Source organism: Glycine soja, chromosome 19 (genome assembly GCF_004193775.1).
Source record: "Glycine soja cultivar W05 chromosome 19, ASM419377v2, whole genome shotgun sequence".
Classification (NCBI taxonomy): domain Eukaryota; kingdom Viridiplantae; phylum Streptophyta; class Magnoliopsida; order Fabales; family Fabaceae; genus Glycine; species Glycine soja.
Window position 1 is genome coordinate 46,203,087 of NC_041020.1, and position 20,412 is coordinate 46,223,498.

At 30.9% G+C, this 20,412-nt stretch overlaps 2 protein-coding genes across 4 annotated transcripts; both read right to left on the reverse strand.

The window, feature by feature from the left end:
- Positions 1–359: 359 nt before the first annotated feature.
- On the reverse strand, positions 360–4,348 carry LOC114400665 (protein NETWORKED 3A-like). Of its 3 annotated transcripts, XM_028363228.1 has the most exons (3): positions 4,183–4,348; positions 3,194–3,314; positions 360–1,429 (listed from the first exon to the last, which is right to left on the reverse strand). In XM_028363228.1, the coding sequence occupies exons 2-3, from the start codon at positions 3,288–3,290 to the stop codon at positions 624–626; spliced, it is 903 nt and encodes a 300-aa protein (XP_028219029.1). In that variant the 5' UTR covers positions 3,291–3,314; positions 4,183–4,348; the 3' UTR covers positions 360–623. The 3 variants fall into 3 exon arrangements, with proteins under 3 accessions (XP_028219029.1, XP_028219032.1, XP_028219030.1); XM_028363231.1 differs by lacking the exons at positions 3,194–3,314; positions 4,183–4,348 and adding an exon at positions 1,900–2,262; XM_028363229.1 differs by lacking the exons at positions 3,194–3,314; positions 4,183–4,348 and adding an exon at positions 1,567–2,262.
- Positions 4,349–8,444: 4,096 nt separating this feature from the next.
- On the reverse strand, positions 8,445–9,587 carry LOC114399770 (translation initiation factor IF-2-like). Its single transcript, XM_028361988.1, has 2 exons — positions 9,260–9,587; positions 8,445–8,819 (listed from the first exon to the last, which is right to left on the reverse strand). Exons 1-2 carry the CDS (start codon positions 9,439–9,441, stop codon positions 8,732–8,734), a joined length of 270 nt encoding a protein of 89 aa, XP_028217789.1. The 5' UTR covers positions 9,442–9,587; the 3' UTR covers positions 8,445–8,731.
- Between the last annotated feature and the right edge of the window lie 10,825 nt (positions 9,588–20,412).

Below are 20,412 nucleotides of genomic sequence, written 5' to 3' on the forward strand. Positions count from 1 at the left end.
TGTATAATAGTCACACGAGATGAACAAGGCTGTTGAGGATACGTGTGATCTCAAACCCAAAAAAGACCACCATTTTTTGGTCCTTTTTTTAGGTGATTGTATGGCATTCTTCTCAATTTGACTGTAACAGTAAATATGCTAGTTTGCAAGTAAAGTGAGGTAGGAGGTTATCACGAAATAAAAGCAGGGAAATTTTTCCACTACAGTTTGAGAGGCACGAAACTTTGCAATTAGTCGAACTAAAGATGAGTAAGTCCGTTTCCCCTAGGACCACAAATCACTTTGATGGCTCTGCTTGGTACAAATGGACACACTTCCATTAGTAAAGAGTTAATTAAGAGGCATGTAAAAGACAGATGGGAATTGGAATGGACAACGTATATTATAAGGAATACAAATGCAAATTTGTAACAATTGGTTGTAATACAACTCGCTAAAGAAAGGACATTCAAAAGAATATAATGAATATGACAAGTACTCACACTAGGATTCAAAACCAAGGAACATATAATATATAAAATAAAAGATTTTAAGCCTAGGCTTTTTGGGTCATAAGTTCCTAACATAAATATAGACATCTTTATAAATATTGTTGTGTATAATTACTCAATCTGCTAACTTTGTTAACCACATCTAGAGAGCTCAACACCGGGCTGATTCTTTGGAGTGCCACTGAACAACTTCACCGAAAATGCTTCCACAAGTTTGTTGATCTCAAATGGGTTCTTCCATTTCTTGGTGGATTCCTTAGCAATGTAGTTTCTCATCTTTGCATTCTCCTGCTTCAGCACATCTATTGCTAAACTCAGCTGTCTTATCACCTCGATCTTCTCTTCATCCTTCTGCTTGAGTCGTTCCTTTTGTGCCTCATTCTCATCTCTAAGCCTTTCTATTTCTTCCCTCAACATCATTACTTCATCACAAATGGTATCCTTCTGCTTGATTTGATCCCTTTGAGCCTTGTTCTCTTCATTGAGTCTCTTAATTTCATCCCTCAGCTTCATCACTTCAACATCACCCGCAACCACAAACAAAACTTGCTCCTTTTTTGTGCTTTTATGCAGAAACTTGGTCCCCTCTTCTTCTTCCTCCTCCTGCTCAGGATCATCAACTTCAGATTCCTCAGACTCGTACACATCACAATGCTCAGAATAGGTATCATATCCGTTATCTGAAAAAGTCATCAACTTCTCCAACTGATACTTTGCTGAAGCGAAAGGTGACCCCCCAGTAATGAGGTGTCCAATTCCAGTAGTATCAGGCTTGACTTGATCATAGCGCTCAGCTAGGGAGCGGTGTGCCCTGTAGAAATCCTCAACCATGCTCACAAGTTCTGGTCGCTTCTTGTAATACATCTCTGCACGTTTAGCAAAGGAATCTGCATCTTCTTCAATTAACTTTAACATTGCCCTTGTCTTCTCATTTAGCTCTGAAACAAACATACAACAGACAATCAAACATAAATTTATTGCCGTTTAGGATCAACTTGTTTTAAAGAACTAATAACTTTGGTTTTACATCTTCCAAAGATAGCTTCTAAATAAGGAAATGTGCCAATAGCAATACCCTTTTGAATTATGAGCAGTTTGTTTGGCTAAACACCCTTGATATTGGCCCCCCTTTTTTTTGCCAGTGAGTTAGTGACGGGCTCTTAATTGAAAGGGGGGAATTTGAAAAAGAGCTATGCTATTTTTTAAATTTTTTTTTCCAAGAAATAACATTTTTTTCACTAATAAATATTTTCAATTCAGAGTTTCAAAAATTCATTCGCGATTCATTTAGAATGAAATGGATCCTAGGAAATGCAGAGCCACGAGTCTGCAATCCGAATCAATAATTTGGGGAAAGAAAGAAAATCGTAAGAAGAGCTTGTGAAACGATAAAAGAGAGAACAAAAACCTAAAATGAAAAGAGAGAGAGAGCCTCAGATTAGCATTTTGGCACATTATTCATCGCAACAACAACCCGTGTAACAATACACGGTGCGCAGAAACGTTGTCGCAGCTCATGCCAATAATTCATTCATCACCAGCTACTCCTCAAAATTCGATTCACTCTTCTTTTATTTAAAACAAAGCAAAATCCCATCCATCCTTTCTAGATTTCATAATCCAATTCATTTGCAACAAAATACAACGTTTGCCATGAAAAATGCAAAACAAAAGAGAAATTTCTGAATTCTCAGTCTCGCAACTCGCAAAGATTGCGAATTGCAATTAACAGCGAAGCCAATTAGGGTTTCATGACATTGAATTGAAGTTCTGTCTGTGAGGCAGGGCGACTTTTTATATAGAAAGGCCAACATTGGGCTTCTTCTCTTTCTCCGGCCCACATTTTAGACCGAATTGATTTTGAGCCCATTGAAAAAATTGAACGGGATGTCCAATGTTATTAGTTATATATGTAATATGTAAATTAAAGAGAAAAGCTTTTATTGATTTTTTTTTTCTTTTACTGGATTAAAAATTATCATTAATACACTTTCACTGTAATTTTCAATCCATATGTCATTTTCAACAATAGCATTCTAGAGTTAATGCCCTTTAAAACAATGACAAAATGATACGCTAATGTCATGAGGAAATTAGTTAAGAAATTAAAATGAACTATTAAAGAATGTATTTCCCTATAACTTCCAAGATGTACGCAATATGGTTTCTAATAAAAACTTTCTATAATTGATTCTTTAACTTGTGTCTAGAGGAAGTTCTGGTTAAAAACTCGTTTTTATTCATTTTTACCATCAGAAATGACTGACATGATTTTTAATGGTAAGAACCGATTTTTACATAAACAAGATATTCTTGTGATTAAAAAAATATTTTGAGAAATAATATGTGAGATTCAAGCTTTAAGTTCTTACCATCATGTTTTAAAATCTATACGGTATGACAGGACCCACTAAAATGTACAATATTGGAGATGCTCTTATTAGAGTGGTTTAGCAAATCCGAAAAAAGAATGTGCTTAAAAAGGTCCCATGGGTTGCTCCAACGGCTAAATCCAAAGGGCAAAAGGTACAGAAGATAAAGAATTTGGAAAGTAAAACTCAGACAAATCAGAAGGGTGCTCCCATAACCTTTTTATGTTTTTGTGCTAGTGTTCCTCGTTTTTCTATTACTACGGTAACGTTTCATTTGGCAATAGTAGAAGAAAAAAAAAATGTAGCAAATTGACAGGGAAATGCATATACCAGAGAGAGTGGATTGAAGCCATGGGGATCGATTAGTGGTGGTGTGGCTTTCAAGCCACCACCACTGTGACGGTTGATTGTTCGTCATTCCAGCCATCTTCTCTTGGTTGTCCTCAAGAGCCTGTGTATGGAAAAAAGAAACACACACAAAAACAACAATAAAGAACCATGACTCCCTAACATAAATTGCACAAGCATAACTATCAACTAGTAGCAGCAAAGAATCGACCACATACTTAAGAGACTGACCCTGCTGCCCCTTCGTTATTTTCAACACAGCACACAAACACTCAAGTTACCGTGATACCGCAAGGTCATTCCCGTCATTTCAACAATGCTACAACTACTACTAAGCTAGCCAATTACAGTATATGTATTATGTGTACTTCCCCTTACTTATAACTTTTATAAACTACTATATTTTATTCATATCAGTTATCAAATAACTTGGGATCTTCAACATACTCTGTCTCACTGAGGATTAGATACCTCTATTCTCTTTTGTAAGATTGGATGTCTATAACGGCTCTATATCACGTGACCCAATAGGTGCAACAGTAACTAATAAGATAGGTTCTGATAAGTGATAACGATTAGAATTTGGAATTAGCTTCAACTTAACCTCCAAATCTAACTCATAAAAATTGCCTCTCACTTATATAAAGTATTTTAGTTGTATTATAGATCTCCAACAGGAAGTATTCAACTTTCAAAACCCCAAAACTAAAATGAAAGCCAGAAAGAAAGGGGAGGGGGAAACATCAACAGAGATAGGAACGAAAAGGACAAAAGAGTTCAAAATAGAGAGAAACAAAAATGAGGTACAATAACTTAAGAACTAGGAGTAAGTACATATTCAAGATTTCAGTGTTTTGAGGTTATCCTAGTAGATTAACATGCTGCAAACCTTCACCAAAGGGACAAAAGACTCCAACTTTACAACACCCATGGCACAACTGAATCTAGAAACGAAGAAGGAAGAGAGGTACCTGATTTAGGTAGTTGTTTTGAGGTGTTCACTTATCTTCCCTACTGAACAGCCTCAGAATCACACACTGACGCTGAATCTGAGTCTTTTTCCTTGGCTCTGTCTTGTGTTTGTGCTGTTCTGCAACTGTGGTGGAGTAGCGTCCACTCAAGGGTCGCTGAGAGGGAGTGCTGTAACATAAATACCCTGTTCTGTTCTGTTCTTTAAGATTTTTGAATTTTTTTTGTCTCATTCTCAACTCTTCACCTATCATATTCTTCCACGTGTATTGTTATTTGGGCCCAATCTTCCGCCTTGGCCCATTAATACGGAGTAGAGCTCAAAGCCGAAATTTCCACTACTTGTTGTTTAAACTAGTAGATTAAGACCCTTTCTTTCTTTAATGATAAGATAAGATGGTTTGATCAATATGATCAGTCCAATCAATTCCAAATAATAAAATAGTACTAATAAGTAATCATAAGGTGTATTTAGGATATTAATTAAAGAATTAAAAAAATATTTATTGTGTGGATGATAAAAAAAATTATGAACAATCAAATTTTGTCCATCTTAATAAAATTTAACTTTTTTTTAATTATTTATCTAATGTTTTAAGGACATTGATTAGTATTTATAATAATTAGATGATGTTTGAAAATACATGAAATTGAGTAGATCTGGGTGTTGGATCATGGACTAGACTTAGAAACGTGATGGAGCGTGCACTACAATTACAAAAGAAAAGTTTCTGGTGCAACGGTCACAGACAAACTTCTAGTACGCACGCTGCTATTTTAATTCTGGCTAAATGATTTATGGGATTTTTTTTTCAATTTACTCTTTTATTTTTAAAAAGTTTAATTTAATTTTTTTAACAGTTTATTTTTTTAAGAATTATTTCGTCATTTATCTTTTTTTTCAGTTTCATTTATTATTTTTTTCAATTTAATTATTTTATCTATTTACAATTAACGTTGTTAATCATTTAAAAATATTTTTTTCTTCTGTTTTTTCTCCTTTTTTCGCTTCATTTAGAAAAGTCATTCTTAAATAATTAAGGATGTTAATCTTAAATGGATCAAAAGATTTAAAATTAAACAAAAAAAGATAAATAATTAAAATAAATCTTAAATTTTTTAAAAAATAAAGAATAAAAAGAATATTGACTTTTAATTTCCATTTCGGAATTGCATTCAGGATTTTGGAAAAACTTGTACTCGCCCAAATTATGCGTGATTGAAGGAATCAGTTGGTCAATTATATTCCACAAAGAATGTCAACGTTCCTTTGGAGTGTATGTGTGTGTGATAAATAAAAAAGAAACTTATATTTTTAGCTAGAAATAAAAAATATTAATATCAGAATCACTTGCTGTAAACAAATATCACAATTACTTAAATTCGTGTTTATAGTTAGAGTGATAAGTATTAAACATCTTAAATACAATTACATTGAAAGTTAAAAAATCTTAATCATAAAAAAATAATTATTTTTTTCTATCAGAAAGTCTCAAACACAAATATATTCAGAATATTTTTCTTTATGAAAATATATTTACTTTTTTAATATGTAAAAAGATTAATATACGTACATATATAACAACTAATAAATATATAAAAATTTTCATTCTTTCATTTCTTTTCTTTTTGAGGATGAAAATTTACTTTCTTTGGTGATCAACTTGACACTATTCTCTCTCCCAACACTTGCTTAAGCAGCAAACCTTAAAAAAGTCTATTTTTTAATTAAATTTTAAAAAGAAAAAATCTAACGGATAACTTACAACTAACAATAACATTTTATTTATTTATTATATATTTATAAAAATTTAATATGTAAATATTTATAATATTTTATTTTAGTATATAAAACGACAAATTTAATTAACCTATTTTTAACATGGGTAATATTATATAAAATTTAAATAATTTTAGTTTTACTTTTTTTTTTCAATAATAATTGTAGTTATAAGTGCTATTAATAATATTCTAGAAATGATTCATATTTAAAAAAAAATTTTAATATAATATAATACTTTAATTATAGTATAATATTTTTATATTAATGTCAATAATATATTTTTAGGAGGGAAGAGATAGGGTCCAAAATAGATATAAATAATTTTCTTAACTTTTTAAATAAATAATAAAATTACACTTAAATTATTTATAGTAATACTTACATCTATATTTAATATTTGTGATCTTATTGATAAAAATAATACTAAATAATATATCATTCTATAACATAATTTATCATTTAGTAATTAAAATTAGTAAAAAATATTTTATTAAAAAATGTATAAAAATATTGAGATCCTAAAAAAATTGAAGACCTAAGACTCTTATAGGCAGAGTGGTTCAACTGTTTTGTTGAACCAAGAAAGGAACAAAAGTCCCTAAAAAATAGTGTTTTTATGCTAGATTAGATTAGTTATTTTTTTCCTACAAAACAATTAATAGATGTAATAATCCGGTTATATTAGAGAAAATTAGTTGAAAAACTATTTATGTCTATCAAAACTAGTTATTGAAATAACTTAAAAAATATAAAATTATAAAAATATAATAAAATCATGATTTATTTTAAAAAATAATAAAAAATTGATAAATATATTAAAAATAAAAGAAAAGAAAATAATCAAAATAAATAATTTTTTCATTTAATAAAAAAAATTAAAATTTACTGAAATGTCTTGATCAAAATAATGTGTTTTTTTTTTTAAACAAAGCCAATTTAATATATAATATGTAAAAGGCACAAACGATGCCCAGACATATACAAGAGTGTGTGAGGATCAATACACATGTATACCATATACCCCTCATGGTTAACACATATTAACATGAAAAAGATTTAAGTATATGATAACCACTTGACCTATTCTATATAAGGCAACAAAAAGATAGTATATTGAACTGTGAAGCACCAGTAGCAGCTCTAGCAAGGTCTCCCGAGACTGCATCAAATATAACAATAATAAATGCAAAGACAAGCCACTGCAAAACAGATTCCAATAACCGCGGCCTCATAAATGGTGTTCCTTGCATGTTGAGGAGCATACCAACCATAACTGAATGACGAGGTTACCATCACAAGAAAATGCCAGCACACATGACAGGCTCAAACATCAAAGGAAATGTTCAAGGATCAGCAAGATTCAACATTCGTGTATTGCTTCCCGAATACAAGCTTTGGTGTTCAAGTGCCACTGCATGAATGAACCCATCAAGTTTTTCAGCCAGAACCAAGAGAAGAATTTGATATCTTGGATGGCTTTTCTGCAGATCAAATATGCCTTCTTTGAATACACAATTATTTCTAATCTTCCACATATTCCATGCAGTAGAAGCCCACAAAATCTTCCTAATCATGCCCCCTCTTGTAGATGATAGAGATCCGTTATGTTGCTTGAAATGCACATCAGCTATATCCGGCAAGACAGTAGATTCTCCCAGCCACTCAAAGCAAAACCACCAGACCTGGTACGTGGTCAAAGGATTCACCGGTCCAAAGACAAAGGGGCCACAGAGATGATGGCAGAGACACCTTTCTCGATCCTCATCAAGTTTAAGCCAGATGGTAAGCTATTGTCTAAGGCTCTTCAAATAAAACATTGTACTTTTGGAGCGACTTTCAAACACAATATCTCAGAAAACATTTCATCGTTCACACCCCTCCCTGTACGTTGCTTTTAGTTTTCTCTGTAGCTCTTCTTTTAGGACCTCCTCCCATACAAATCACGTTCTCCTCCATCTCAAATCCCATTTCCATTCTCCGTTCTCCCATCTTCCCATGTTGTGAATAGTTGCTTGTTGTTGAAGGGATAGGACAAATAGTCTAGGGTAAATCGAAGGCAAGATTATGATCATCTAGCCAATTATCATTCCCCCCATATTTCACTTTTATTGTGAGACAAACCACGATGAAGGCTCTTGACCACCACAAATAGCACATAAATCGGACTATTGTTCTGCCATTACGTTTGTATTTCAAGTGATCGATAGTTACTAAAAAAGAAATCTATTAACAAGTGAAATTAGTGGCAAAAGAAAGAAGAGTTCATTTTTCATGTATTTTTTTAATAGAAATTTCTTGTATTATTAGTGTAATGTGATTTAAGATAACTTTTAAGATAATGATTATAAAAGTTAATAGATTTATCTATAATATAAACATTCTTCATATTCATTCATGTTCAAATTAAGAGGACCAAAAAAGAGAGAGAAAAGAAGACCAAATTTTAGAGATAAAGTAGCTTCAAAATTGAATAAGAAAAAGTAGCTTCAAAATCTTTCTCAACAATCAAAGCAAAGAACTCAAAATCATGATCGTCGACATTACTAAAATTCTTTAAATAGTAATGAACAATAACATAGTCTCACATTACATAGCTAAACAACGACTTTCGACTCAGCCAAAGCATAAAAACTGGAATTGAATACAAATAACCTAACCCTCTAAATGAACAATGGACATATATGGCTTGACAATCATGGGCAGCACGTAAATCTTCAACTCTTCTAATCCAAATTAATAACACTGTAACAGTGAAAATGTGCCTGTTGTTAGAAAGGAGGTGGCATGCCTGGGCCTGGGCCGCGTCGACCACCAAAACAATCTCGGAACAACCAACAACAGCACAAGCAGTAGAAGCTGCATTTCCCAGTTACCATGAAATAAAATTTAGAAATCAGCTCCAACATGTGAAATCATTATTGATTAATAAATATGCACGGCCAAAGTTTCATCATGTTATGCACCGAATTTTTTTTAGGTTTAATTACTCTTTTGCTTTTCTGTAGTTACTACAAGAATTTTCCTATTTCATTTTAATTTCTATAGTTACAACTTTTTAACTCTTTTAGTTCCCACATCAAGTTTAGACGGACGCCATTTGATACTGCAGGCATGAACAACATTCATCTCAAATGTATTAGACGATATTTGACGGCAAGAAAGGATAAAAAAATTACAATTATATAATAGCCCAAATAAAATGTGTTAAACTATTAGAACTAAGAAGAAAAATTCTCTCAATTATAAGGATGAGAAAGGTAATTAAACCTTTTTTTCAAAAATAAAATGTTACTCACCATGAAGATACAACGTTGCATAGGCCATCTGCACATCCACCGAAAAACCCACCAGACCCAAAGAAACCAGGTCCTCCCGGGCCTGGACCCCAGCCTGGCCCACCAGGCCCAGGACCCCAACCAGGTCCACCAGGTCCACCAGGTCCACCAGGCCCAGGACCCCCTGGTCCACCAGGTCCCATGTTAATTGGCTACCTCTGCAACACCGAACACCACACTCACCGAGAAACGAATAAACGACTACTGAAGTTTGATTCGAAAAAATAGAAAGCTTGGGTTTCAAACATATTCCACCTGCTCCTTCTATATGATGTGTGCTTTTATGAACACAATGCTACAAAGGTGGCTCCTATTTAGATGATGTAACTTTCAACATGTACAACTTCCCTTCTTGGCTAAGTGATAGATAGAACTGCACGTTTTACAAATAAGCCAAAACTGTAAGTCAATTCCATGCTTAGCTACCTTTCAAACCTACGAATCAAACCAAGATTAAATTAAGAACATATATATGTTGCTAGGGAGAACAGTTGCTCGATAAATATCCCTTTCAATTTCAAATAAGTTACGTATGTCATTATGATTTGCGTAATGTATAGCATACATTTATAACTTATTCGAGTAGAAGTGAATTAAGAATCATGTTTAACAGTAAGTTTTAGTGTTTTGTTAATTTTTAGATATTTCAAAATCCATGTTTTGGATGAAGATAAATAATTTTAAGAAAAGAGTATATAGAATTATAGATGGATAGATAGACACTATAGATCTTAGTTACAAACTAGTTTATTGTTTTTGAAACATAAATAATATGACACGTTTTATTTATATCTTATATATGTTTTAACTTTTAAGCACAAAAGTACCTTTTGGCATAAAGAATCTTAACAATGTTAATTTTACTTTTGTAATTTTTATTTTTTTACCATGAAAAAAATTGAGTTTGCAGTGAAAATAAGTAATATTGAGGAAAAAATTACACAATTTCGTCGAATAGAATTAATTTTTTATATATGAATCATAAAAATTTAAAAATATAATTGTATTTACGCTTCAAACACAATTCTACTTTATCATTGAAACAAAGTTAATTCATATCAGCTCACATTTGAAATATAAATCCTAACACAAATAAATTTTTGTAATAAAAATTAAAAATAAATTCACTATTATAGTATAAATCTAAATCTCTATTCTTAAGTTGTGTCCTAATAATCTCAATTTTCGAAAGTGTTTTTACTTTTTAGGAACTTTAGGATGTATAAAAATCAATTCCACTTTAATTTTGAATTTGGATGTACTATATCAAATTAAAGATATTTTTTAAAAGATAAATTGAATGATGAGATGTAAACTTTCCCAATCCTATTTTTTTAGTGTGATTGTTAAATTTTGAATTCTGACACACAATATCAATTAAAATACTTATTGCAGTTAATTTTATATTTAAAATAATCAATTATTTTAAAAAATAGTAAGAGTCGTTTAAAAATTACGCTATTAACACTTTTGATCGTGTATCTTAATGTTTATTTCTTTACTAAAATCATATTAAGCTTGTCATTTTAAACACAATTCCATTGTGTATTTCCATTGTCCAACAAAATCAGGATTATGTTAGTGCATTTTTTCAAGGAGATATTTTGGAATAAGTCTAAAAGGCACCCACATGGGTAGAAGTGGTAGTGCTAATAGGAATACCCTTTTGAATTATGTGCAGTTATTTTGTTGAGCTAAAGGCCCTTGATATTGGCCCCCTTTTTTTTGTCAGTGAGTTTGTGACGGGCTCTTACTTGAAAGGGGGGAAATTTGAAAAAGGGCTTTGATATTTTTTTAAAATTTTTTTTCGAAGAAATAAACTTTTTTCACTGATAAATATTTTCAATTCAGAGTTTCAAAAATTCATTCCCGATTCATTGAGAATGAAATGGATCCTAGGAAATGCAGAGCCAAGAAAGAAAATCGTAAGAGCTAGTGAAACGATAAAAGAGAGAACAAAAACCTAAAATGAAAAGAGAGAGAGCCTCAGATTAGCATTTTGGCACATTCTTCATCGCAATAACAACCCGTGTAGCAATACACGGTGCGCAGAAATGTTGTCGCAGCTCGTGCCAATAATTCATTCATCACCAGCTACTCCTCAAAATTCGACTCACTCTTTTATTTTAAACAAAACAAAATCCCCTCCTTCCTTTCTAGATTTCATAATCCAATTCATTTGCAACAAAATACAACTCTTGCCATGAAAAAATGCAAAATAAAAGAGAAATTTCTCCAATCTGAGTCTTTCAACTCGCAACGATTGCGAATTGCAATTAACGGCCAAGTCAATTAGGGTTTCATGACATTGAATTGAAGCTCTGTCTGTCAGGCAGGTGCGCCATCTCCGGCCCACATTTTACACCGAAGTCATTATGGGTCCATTGAAAAAATTAAACTTAATGGACCTACGCAGGCCCATTAGCTCTGGACTTTAAATCTTTTTTTGTGTGCTTTTACAAACAAGTGAAAGAATAAATATTGGTTTTTATATAAAAAAAAAATCATTCACTCAACATTTTTAAGCAATCGAATGCATAATGAATTTCATAGTCAGGCAATGAGTTTAATTACCGGTGATACTAATTAAAATGCTACTTTTCTTATTTAAGTAACAAATCCATCACCATTTTTTGTTGTAGAATCTATCATTTTATATTTTATGTTATTTTAACTTAACTAATCATAACAGTTTATACAAAAGAATGAAACTATAACTCTTACTTTAACATATTCATTTATATTTTTTTACCTTCTCGTTGTGTTCTCCATGAAATGTTGAATGGTATGAGCAGCAGATAGGTCTATTAAGAAATTATAATGGACCTTCGGTGTTGGTTGAAGACTTGAAATTGCATAAACTTTCGACTTTTCCAGAACTTACTATCAATCCACTTGACTACTAATCTACTATGGCATGCTTGTCATCCTCACCACTTCATTCAATAAAAAGAGAGAGAGAGAGATTCATGGATAGTGAAAAGGATGTGTAAGGAGCAAATAAAATATAAACGCTCATTAATTGTTTTTAGACTTGGCAATGACCCACTTCAATTAAAAAAGAAGATCCATGAGAGAGTTGAGAAAAGGAAAGCGAAGGTTCTTGACGTCCATCCATCCCACATCGTACCAACAAAGATTTATGGCGGCACTTCGGGTTTTCCAATTAATATCAAACAGTTGTTGTACTTGGCCCCCAAGACTAAAAAGAGAAAATAAAACAAAAAATGGAACTTATGTTCAAGCAAATCTATGTAGGATTATATTAAAATCCCAAATGTTATTTTGGTTCTTCTCGTTAAAGCAACCTATATGATTTAAGAACAAAATGATGGCCTAGGCCATTCATTCAATCCGAGTCAGATGGAAACAAAATTAGTGAACAAAACTGGAAATGCGATTGTGGAAAAAAGTTGAGCTTTCACTTTGGAAGTGAATCTAGTGCAGGGCTTATTACGAAGAAGTCAATATCACCAGAAATGGTCCCCAATAGACAAAGGTTAATAGAGTAGTCCTTGGATGACAGGAGGAGTGGTCCTCTTCACCATTGGTTCATGAATCAGGCGTTATAACCATAAACTAACACCAAGTTACGAATTTAAGAAGATGGAGAAATGTGACATTGCATTCACCTCAAATATTTATCTACATAATACACAAGTCTCCAAAGGTAGCAGAATAGCCAAGGGGAAAAAATGTGACAGCCAAGAAAAGGAAAGAAAAAGTGCAAGAAAAGAGACCTAGAGGCAGAGAGCTAGCTAAAAACCGAAGAGCGTCCTAACCCGTCAATATTTAAAGGATAAATCACTTTCCTTTGTCTTTAGATGTGTTAAGAATTGTAATATGACTTGTCATATACAAGTCCATCAAACTAAAAATATTTTAATCAAAACCTTGAAATTGCTACTCGTTTTATTTAAATCTACAAATTTAACTACTATCTATCATTTTGGTTTCTGAAATTATGTTATTATATTATCCCTTAATTCACATTATTTATAACAGCTGGAGTAATATGATTGGCACGTTACCATTTCATAAACCTTTTGAATTTTCTTAGTTTAAAAAACTAATCGTGTGTTTAGATATGTAGCTTCTGCGTCTTTTCGGAATTTGGCTAAAATTTGGAACGTACGTACATTAAAAATGTCATCCAAAAAGCATGTTAAGGTTATTGCATTTAACACTGTCAGAGACAAATAAGTGATTTGCCCATATTTAAAACACAATAAACACTTTTTAAATTCTGGATTCAAACATAGAAATTAACATATATGGCAAAGTGTGTGTTTGCTTAAGCTTCAAGGGTCATTCTTCAATGCAAAATCACATGTAATGCGAATACAATTATTAATTGATTTTTCGATTCATGCTTAGTAAAAATGAAACACATGAAAAGGAAATTCAATATAATATCTTTTATCAAAAATAAATAAATGTTAGTAATACACTTTCTAATATTTTCTTTATTCATTTCAGTAAAAATTATAAAATTATAAATAAGACTTATTAAATAAAAAGTTACACCTACTTGAAAAAAAAAATACTGCAATTAAAGCATATTAATAAAATGCCCACAAATCCCAATATCATGCATGCAAGTTAGAAAATTGATGGATTTACACTGAAACAGACTAACTTGACCCAATATTGTACATCCAAGCCTAATATTCTCTTACTAGTAGTTTGTTTATAAATTATTCAAACACAAGTTAGCTAATGTCAAGCAATGTAATACTACTATTTACATTTTTTTAAAATAACTATATTAATAAAGTATCATGCCCATCCAATCCAGTGAATCCACCTCACGTACTGTTGAACCTTATGAACCACAGTGGACTTCAATGAACAGAAAAGCTTCACAGAACCATGATAAATGCCGCAGAAAATTCATAAGCGAAATTGATGACTCGAAGCTAAAAATTTAAATTTCTAACATCCTTTCCTTTTCATGTTTTGTTTTCATTATTTCCATTCTTTTAAATTTTTGTGTGGGGGAATGGATCGTGGTGGGGGAGAGGTGGAGATTTGAGAGTCGCTTATATTTATGCGTGGTCCCAACACATACAATTATAATAAATGATGTTACCCATTAACTACTTTATGTACCACACATAATGTGGTCAAACTAGGAAGATTCAATACCACTTCTCACTACGTCTTTCAGTTGTGGAAAATGATAGTATATGTATATAATTGCTAGCAATATATTTCATAGCAAATTAGGGAGAGATTGGAGATGAGCTGACTCGTTAAAACAAAAAACAACGTATGATCCAAATAATTCCTCTTAATGCTTGTTGAACATTGGTTCTAGCGATAATTATTTAATATTATTAGTTAGAGTGTGATCTCTGAAGTAATTTTATATAAAAAAAATGTCTGTAATTAATATATTTTATTTGTTCTGTTTGGAATATAAAAAAAGTTAGATCCACGAAGATGCTAGCTGAATGGATTAACCCACATATTTTGAAATTAAAGTCCTTTTAATGTGGGATATAGATTAGGAAACTACGTACATACAAAGAACTAATTGAAGGGGGGGAAAAAAGCATAAAGGGATTGAGATGTAAAATTAAATGGTGAAGTGGTCAAGCAAGGGAACGAAGCAGGGCAAAAGTGAATACAGTTTGGTGTACCTCATCATCCGAATTGTCAAAGAATGTGCAAAAGGATTGACTACGGGACATTAAGCGTGCCAGATTTAAATCTGTCATGTAGTGGACAAACTAAGAATAAGCTTTTAACCTTTGGGAAAAAGACTGGCCATTGAACATGGGTTGGGTGGAGGCATGCAATGCATGGTGCTACTTTTGTAATATAGCATAGCGGTGCGGTGATATCCTAGAGGGAGAGAACCTAGATTTTTTTATAGAGGTCATATTGCAAAAAATCAAATTACGAGTATTTCATATTTCAATTCTAAATCACTTATTAATTTGAAATAACTTCACATCAATTAATTAATTCATAAGGTGGGTGGTTGAAAGAGCAACTAAATACTACCCGGCCTTGTGTTTCTAACATTTTTAAGAAATGACAATTTTTTTGAAAATCATAGCTTTTGATTGTCCAACAGCTGAGATAAACCTGATTTGGATGGAAAAAATAATTCGGTTCTTGTCAGAGTAGCTAACGTTTAAGAAAAAAATCATCAGCTAATCGAACCTTGACCACTTAGTTTAATTGATTGAGGAAGAACAATTTCAACGTGTGACTGAAGTTGGGTATGTACATGTACATTGTTGCCACTCTAGTACAGTTTGCGCTCTCTTATGAGTTATCACCATGGTATGGGTTCATTGCACATTAAAAGCAAATTATTTGCCGGGTTATTCTTTTTCTACTTGGGGGTGAGGTTGATTAGGTTAGGTGTATATATATCATGTCCTCCTTTTTTGACTTGCTCAGAACAGAAACAAGGAGCTGAAAAAAACTGACGGAATAAGCTTCTTCTCTTTTACATACAGAGCCATTAGAGAAATGGGTCCATGGGGGCCCTACTATAGCCAGTACTAATAGATACCTCTCACATGCATGCAGACACCGGGAGCGAGACACAAACAAAGAGATAATGACCACCAGTTAAAATTTTAGTTTTGTTATGTAGTTTGATTCCTTTATTCTATGTATGCTATGCGTTTAACAAATTTCCGCCCCCTAATTTTGACGATTTGCGCCGAAATCATTATTAACAACCCTTGAGTTTGTTAATCTTGTCACGAAAGTTTTAGTGTTTATTCAAGGTACAGGCATAATTAATTCCTCGAAAACTAAATTAATTAGAGATATTGAACTGTAAGACTTTAAACTCAACGTGAGAAGCATGTGTCTGGTTAAAGGGATGAATAAATAAGTATTTAAAGGATTAAATAATAAATTGGTAAAAGATGGATCAGTTTCTAAACATAAACAAGGTGTCCGTCTTGATATAAGACTATAAGAGTATTCACTCTTTCCTTATAATATCCATCACTTATATAAAGAGATTAGATGGACAATTGATATAAAAAAAGAGAGGGAGAGAGATTAGATGGACAAATTAAATAAGTGAAATATTTCATTATCTTTCAAGCAAATCAAAGCCACATTAGAAATTATATAAAGCACTTGTTAAGGTAAAAAGTATGCTGTTTTAAAAAAAGGAAGTATAAAGTATGTGTTCCTTTTAAAGATGGTGAAAAACTGTAAATCACGAATGTTTAAGATCTTATGAACATTTTTAATGCTATCAATTTATGATATTTATTTTGGATATTTTATCTTATATTACAAAATAATTTAAATGTTTTTTAGTTATTATAAAATAATCCTTATATAAAAATTTCTTTAACTTTCATTCCTCGAAAAGTAAAATTTTGTTTTTGTCCATAATGCAGATTTCTCTTTTAATTGCTTGTGTGTTTAACGAAAAGTCAATTGACCATCCTAGATAACACCCATTAATAAATGTTATATTTTTGTAATATAAGATAACACCCAGCATGTGATATTTTTTAAAATTGTAGATTTTTAAAATAAATGTTATTTATCTACCTTAAAATGAAATTTAGGGACCAAAATTAGTATATAAATTCAGATTTCATAGGGATGAAAAAAAGTATTTTAAATGGACGAAAACTAAAATTTACTCATTTTATATGTACTAAAAACAATAATGGTACATTTTAGAGAGATGAAAAATAAATAATTTTTTATAGGGAAAAAAATCAAAACATAATTATTTTATAAAGACTAAAACAAGGTCCAACGCACTTGATAAATAGTTCAATTTCTTAAGCATACTAACAAGTGACACGTTTTTAATTTCCTGATCCTCATATGAAAAAAAAATGTTGGAATAAAATATACATTTAGGCTTTGAAACAATAGTCTCATGATTTTTTAGCTATAAAAATATCTTATTTTTAGAAAAATAAATAAATAAATATTTCCCACAGAGTCACGTATATTTTTAGAAAAATATCTTATTTTTTAGCAGCTCTTGCATAAATTTTCTCTAATGATATGAAAAAGTTAAGCAACTAATACTTTTATAATTTTTTATTTATACTTTGTTTCACATTAAAATATTAATTTTTTTTATTAATACATATAAAAAATACTTTTATGATTTTTATTTGTAAGAAACATTACAGTTTTTCATTACTGCTAATCCTACAATATGGAATTTATGATTCTATATATAATATGAATTAGGAATATATTTAAGTCATATGACATATTACCAAACTAGGATATAATTTGAATAAATTCTCAGAATTAAAAAAGTCGTGATTACGAATGAAAACTTCAAAAATGAAGTATTAAAACTGAGTGACGATTTTAAAAATAAAGTCGTGTTTCGTGAATATTCCCACCCAGTTCACTTTGCTTTACTTTAAGTGTCATTTTGTTCCAATGTAAATTTGTTAAAGCCACCCAACGTACGTGTTCTTCCAAGGAGTGGAGTTTGTTGAAACTTCAATATATATAGTGGTCAATTATCTTTTGCAGCTGTATCGATCTTGTGCAGTTCTAAATACGACTTTCTTTTTTCATTCTTCCCTCTGGAGTGTGTTTGGAGGTCAACAAATGTTAGCAACATTAATTTCCGGCTTGATCTCAAGAACCATCCTTGACCTTCGATTTTGAGTTTCTTTATGAAAAATATTACGTACATTAGTTAAGGATGTATTACTGTATTAGATTTTTTAATTGCATGGTAAACGTATTACGTATGCAGATGGGAGATAGAGGTGCAAAACTGAAGGGATTAAACTGTCACTAATGATAAGATAGAGACCCTTCCACCACTGAAAAAGCCATTTGACATACACATAATAAAAGAACATAGCTTTCGATCACGTGCACCTAATCTCCATGATTGGCTTCACTTTCATTTGAGCTGCAAATTATGGTCATCCAATACTTCTAAGTTTTTAATGGGCCAATCAACAAAAGTCTTTATCTTGATATTGCCTTGCTATTCAATCCACACCCCCAACTGTTTTTTATTACTTAAAGCAAATTTTTACACGGCTTAATTTGCTAAACTTATTAACGATAACGTTTTGTGATGTAAATGACTAAAGCTTTCGTTACACTTAGAAAGTTACATGCGAATAATAGGTTTAAATATATTTTAGTTTATGTAAGTTTAATATTTTTTTTTCTATATAAGTTTATTTTTTTAATTTTCGTTTCTATAAGTTTGTATTTTTTTAATTTTAATCTCTATAAGATATTTTACTCATTTTTAATTCTTATAAATTTTTATTTTTTGAATTTTGGTCCTTGCAGGCTTGAACTTTAATTTTCATTTCTATAAATTTTTGAATTCTTATAAATAAAAAAATTATAAATTTAAAGGGACTAAAATTGAAAAATACAATCTTATAATGACTAAAAATAAACAGAAAAACTAATGGGAACAAAAATTGGAAAAATGTCTAGTTACAATTATTAAAATTAGAAAAATGAACTTGGATGAACTAAAAATGAAGAATGTTAACTTACAGAATCCAAAAACATATTTAAATCCCAATAAAATTTCACCTCCTCCCTAAAATTACATATTATAAAATACAATTAATTTGAAGATTTTGTCTTGTTATATTTTTTTTTAGTGTAAATCACATGCATCATTTATGAAAAACAATTTTATTTGAGATTTGTTGAACTATTATAAGAGACAAATTTTCTATACAAGTATTTTCTATACAAGTATTTATAATATCATTTATGAACTTCTAAGTATTTAATGAGATTTGTTGAACTATAGTTACAATCTAACCCCAAGCAAATGCAAAATCTAGCTACCTATTCCCATGGATAACACCAAAATGCAAGATGGAAAAAAGAAATGGAAGAAAGGAGGAAGGAGAGCCCCTTTTCTTTCAAAGGAATGATTTTTACAAGCTAAAAACGTGTTACTCACAAATGAGTGTGAAATCTATTTATACAATCCCAAAAAATCTACATTTTAGTGAAGATTTGCTTAAACAAAAAAAATTAGAAATTTAGCATATTTTTTCAATTTTGCAATTCTGCACTTGTGTCTCAATTCAGCTTAAGCCAAAAACTATTTGACTTGAGCTTATATCTCCTATGCAACTTAATTGCATCTATCCAAAAAGGAGCACTTCAACTTAGGCCCTCATTTCCTAACTTGAGCACACTTAAGCTATATTTTTCACTTCAAGCTTTCACAAAAATTTGCTCCAAATTACAATTCAATTCATTTCAAATTTCTAAATAATTCATCAATAAGCGCATATAACCTAGCAAAATAGCAAAATGACAAGTTAAAGAAAAAATAACAAATTCACAAATTAACATAAAAAAGGCATATGCAAAGTCTAAAATAAGAAAAAATATGAGATAATTATTTAAATTCACATCTCTCATATAAGAATTTTTGACAATTATCAATGCTCGAGTCTTATATTGGACTACTAATCTACTAATTCTCATGATTCGGACAGAAAATACTTTTTTTTTAAGAAAAAATCCAATTCCACATATAATTTAAAAATATTTTCTTCTTCTATAAGCTTTTCGTGATATTTAAATCTTCGTTATGATTCATTCTAACTCTAATAACTATGTATTTTTATAATGGAAAATGTCGATTTTTTTAATTGACACGCCCTTTTGAACTTGATTCAATAAGATTATCAAGTACAATAAATCTCTCTACTAAATTTTAATGTAGTTTGTATCTTGATGGAAATTTTAATTCAAAAACTTGTTAAATGAAAGTAGTCTCCTACGAGCTAATTTGCATTATTACGCTTTTAAATAAACTAATTGCACGTTTTAATGAAAAATCGAATAATAACACGCAAATATTTATTTTCTCATTTGGCAATTAATACATTCTCAAATGAACACTAGTGTAAGAATCTTTTTTGGTGGAGTCACTAGTGTAAGAATCTGAATACAAATTTTGTGTAGATGCATGAGTATAAAATTTAAATAAAAAATGTTTTAAAAAATTAAAGTTATATACTTTTGGGGAATGGTTTGATGGCATTTGTGGAAATTGATCGAGCATCTTGGTGTTAAGACAAACTCTTTCAAAGAATTTTTTTTAGTGGAACTCTCTCAACCGATAATTTTAAAGT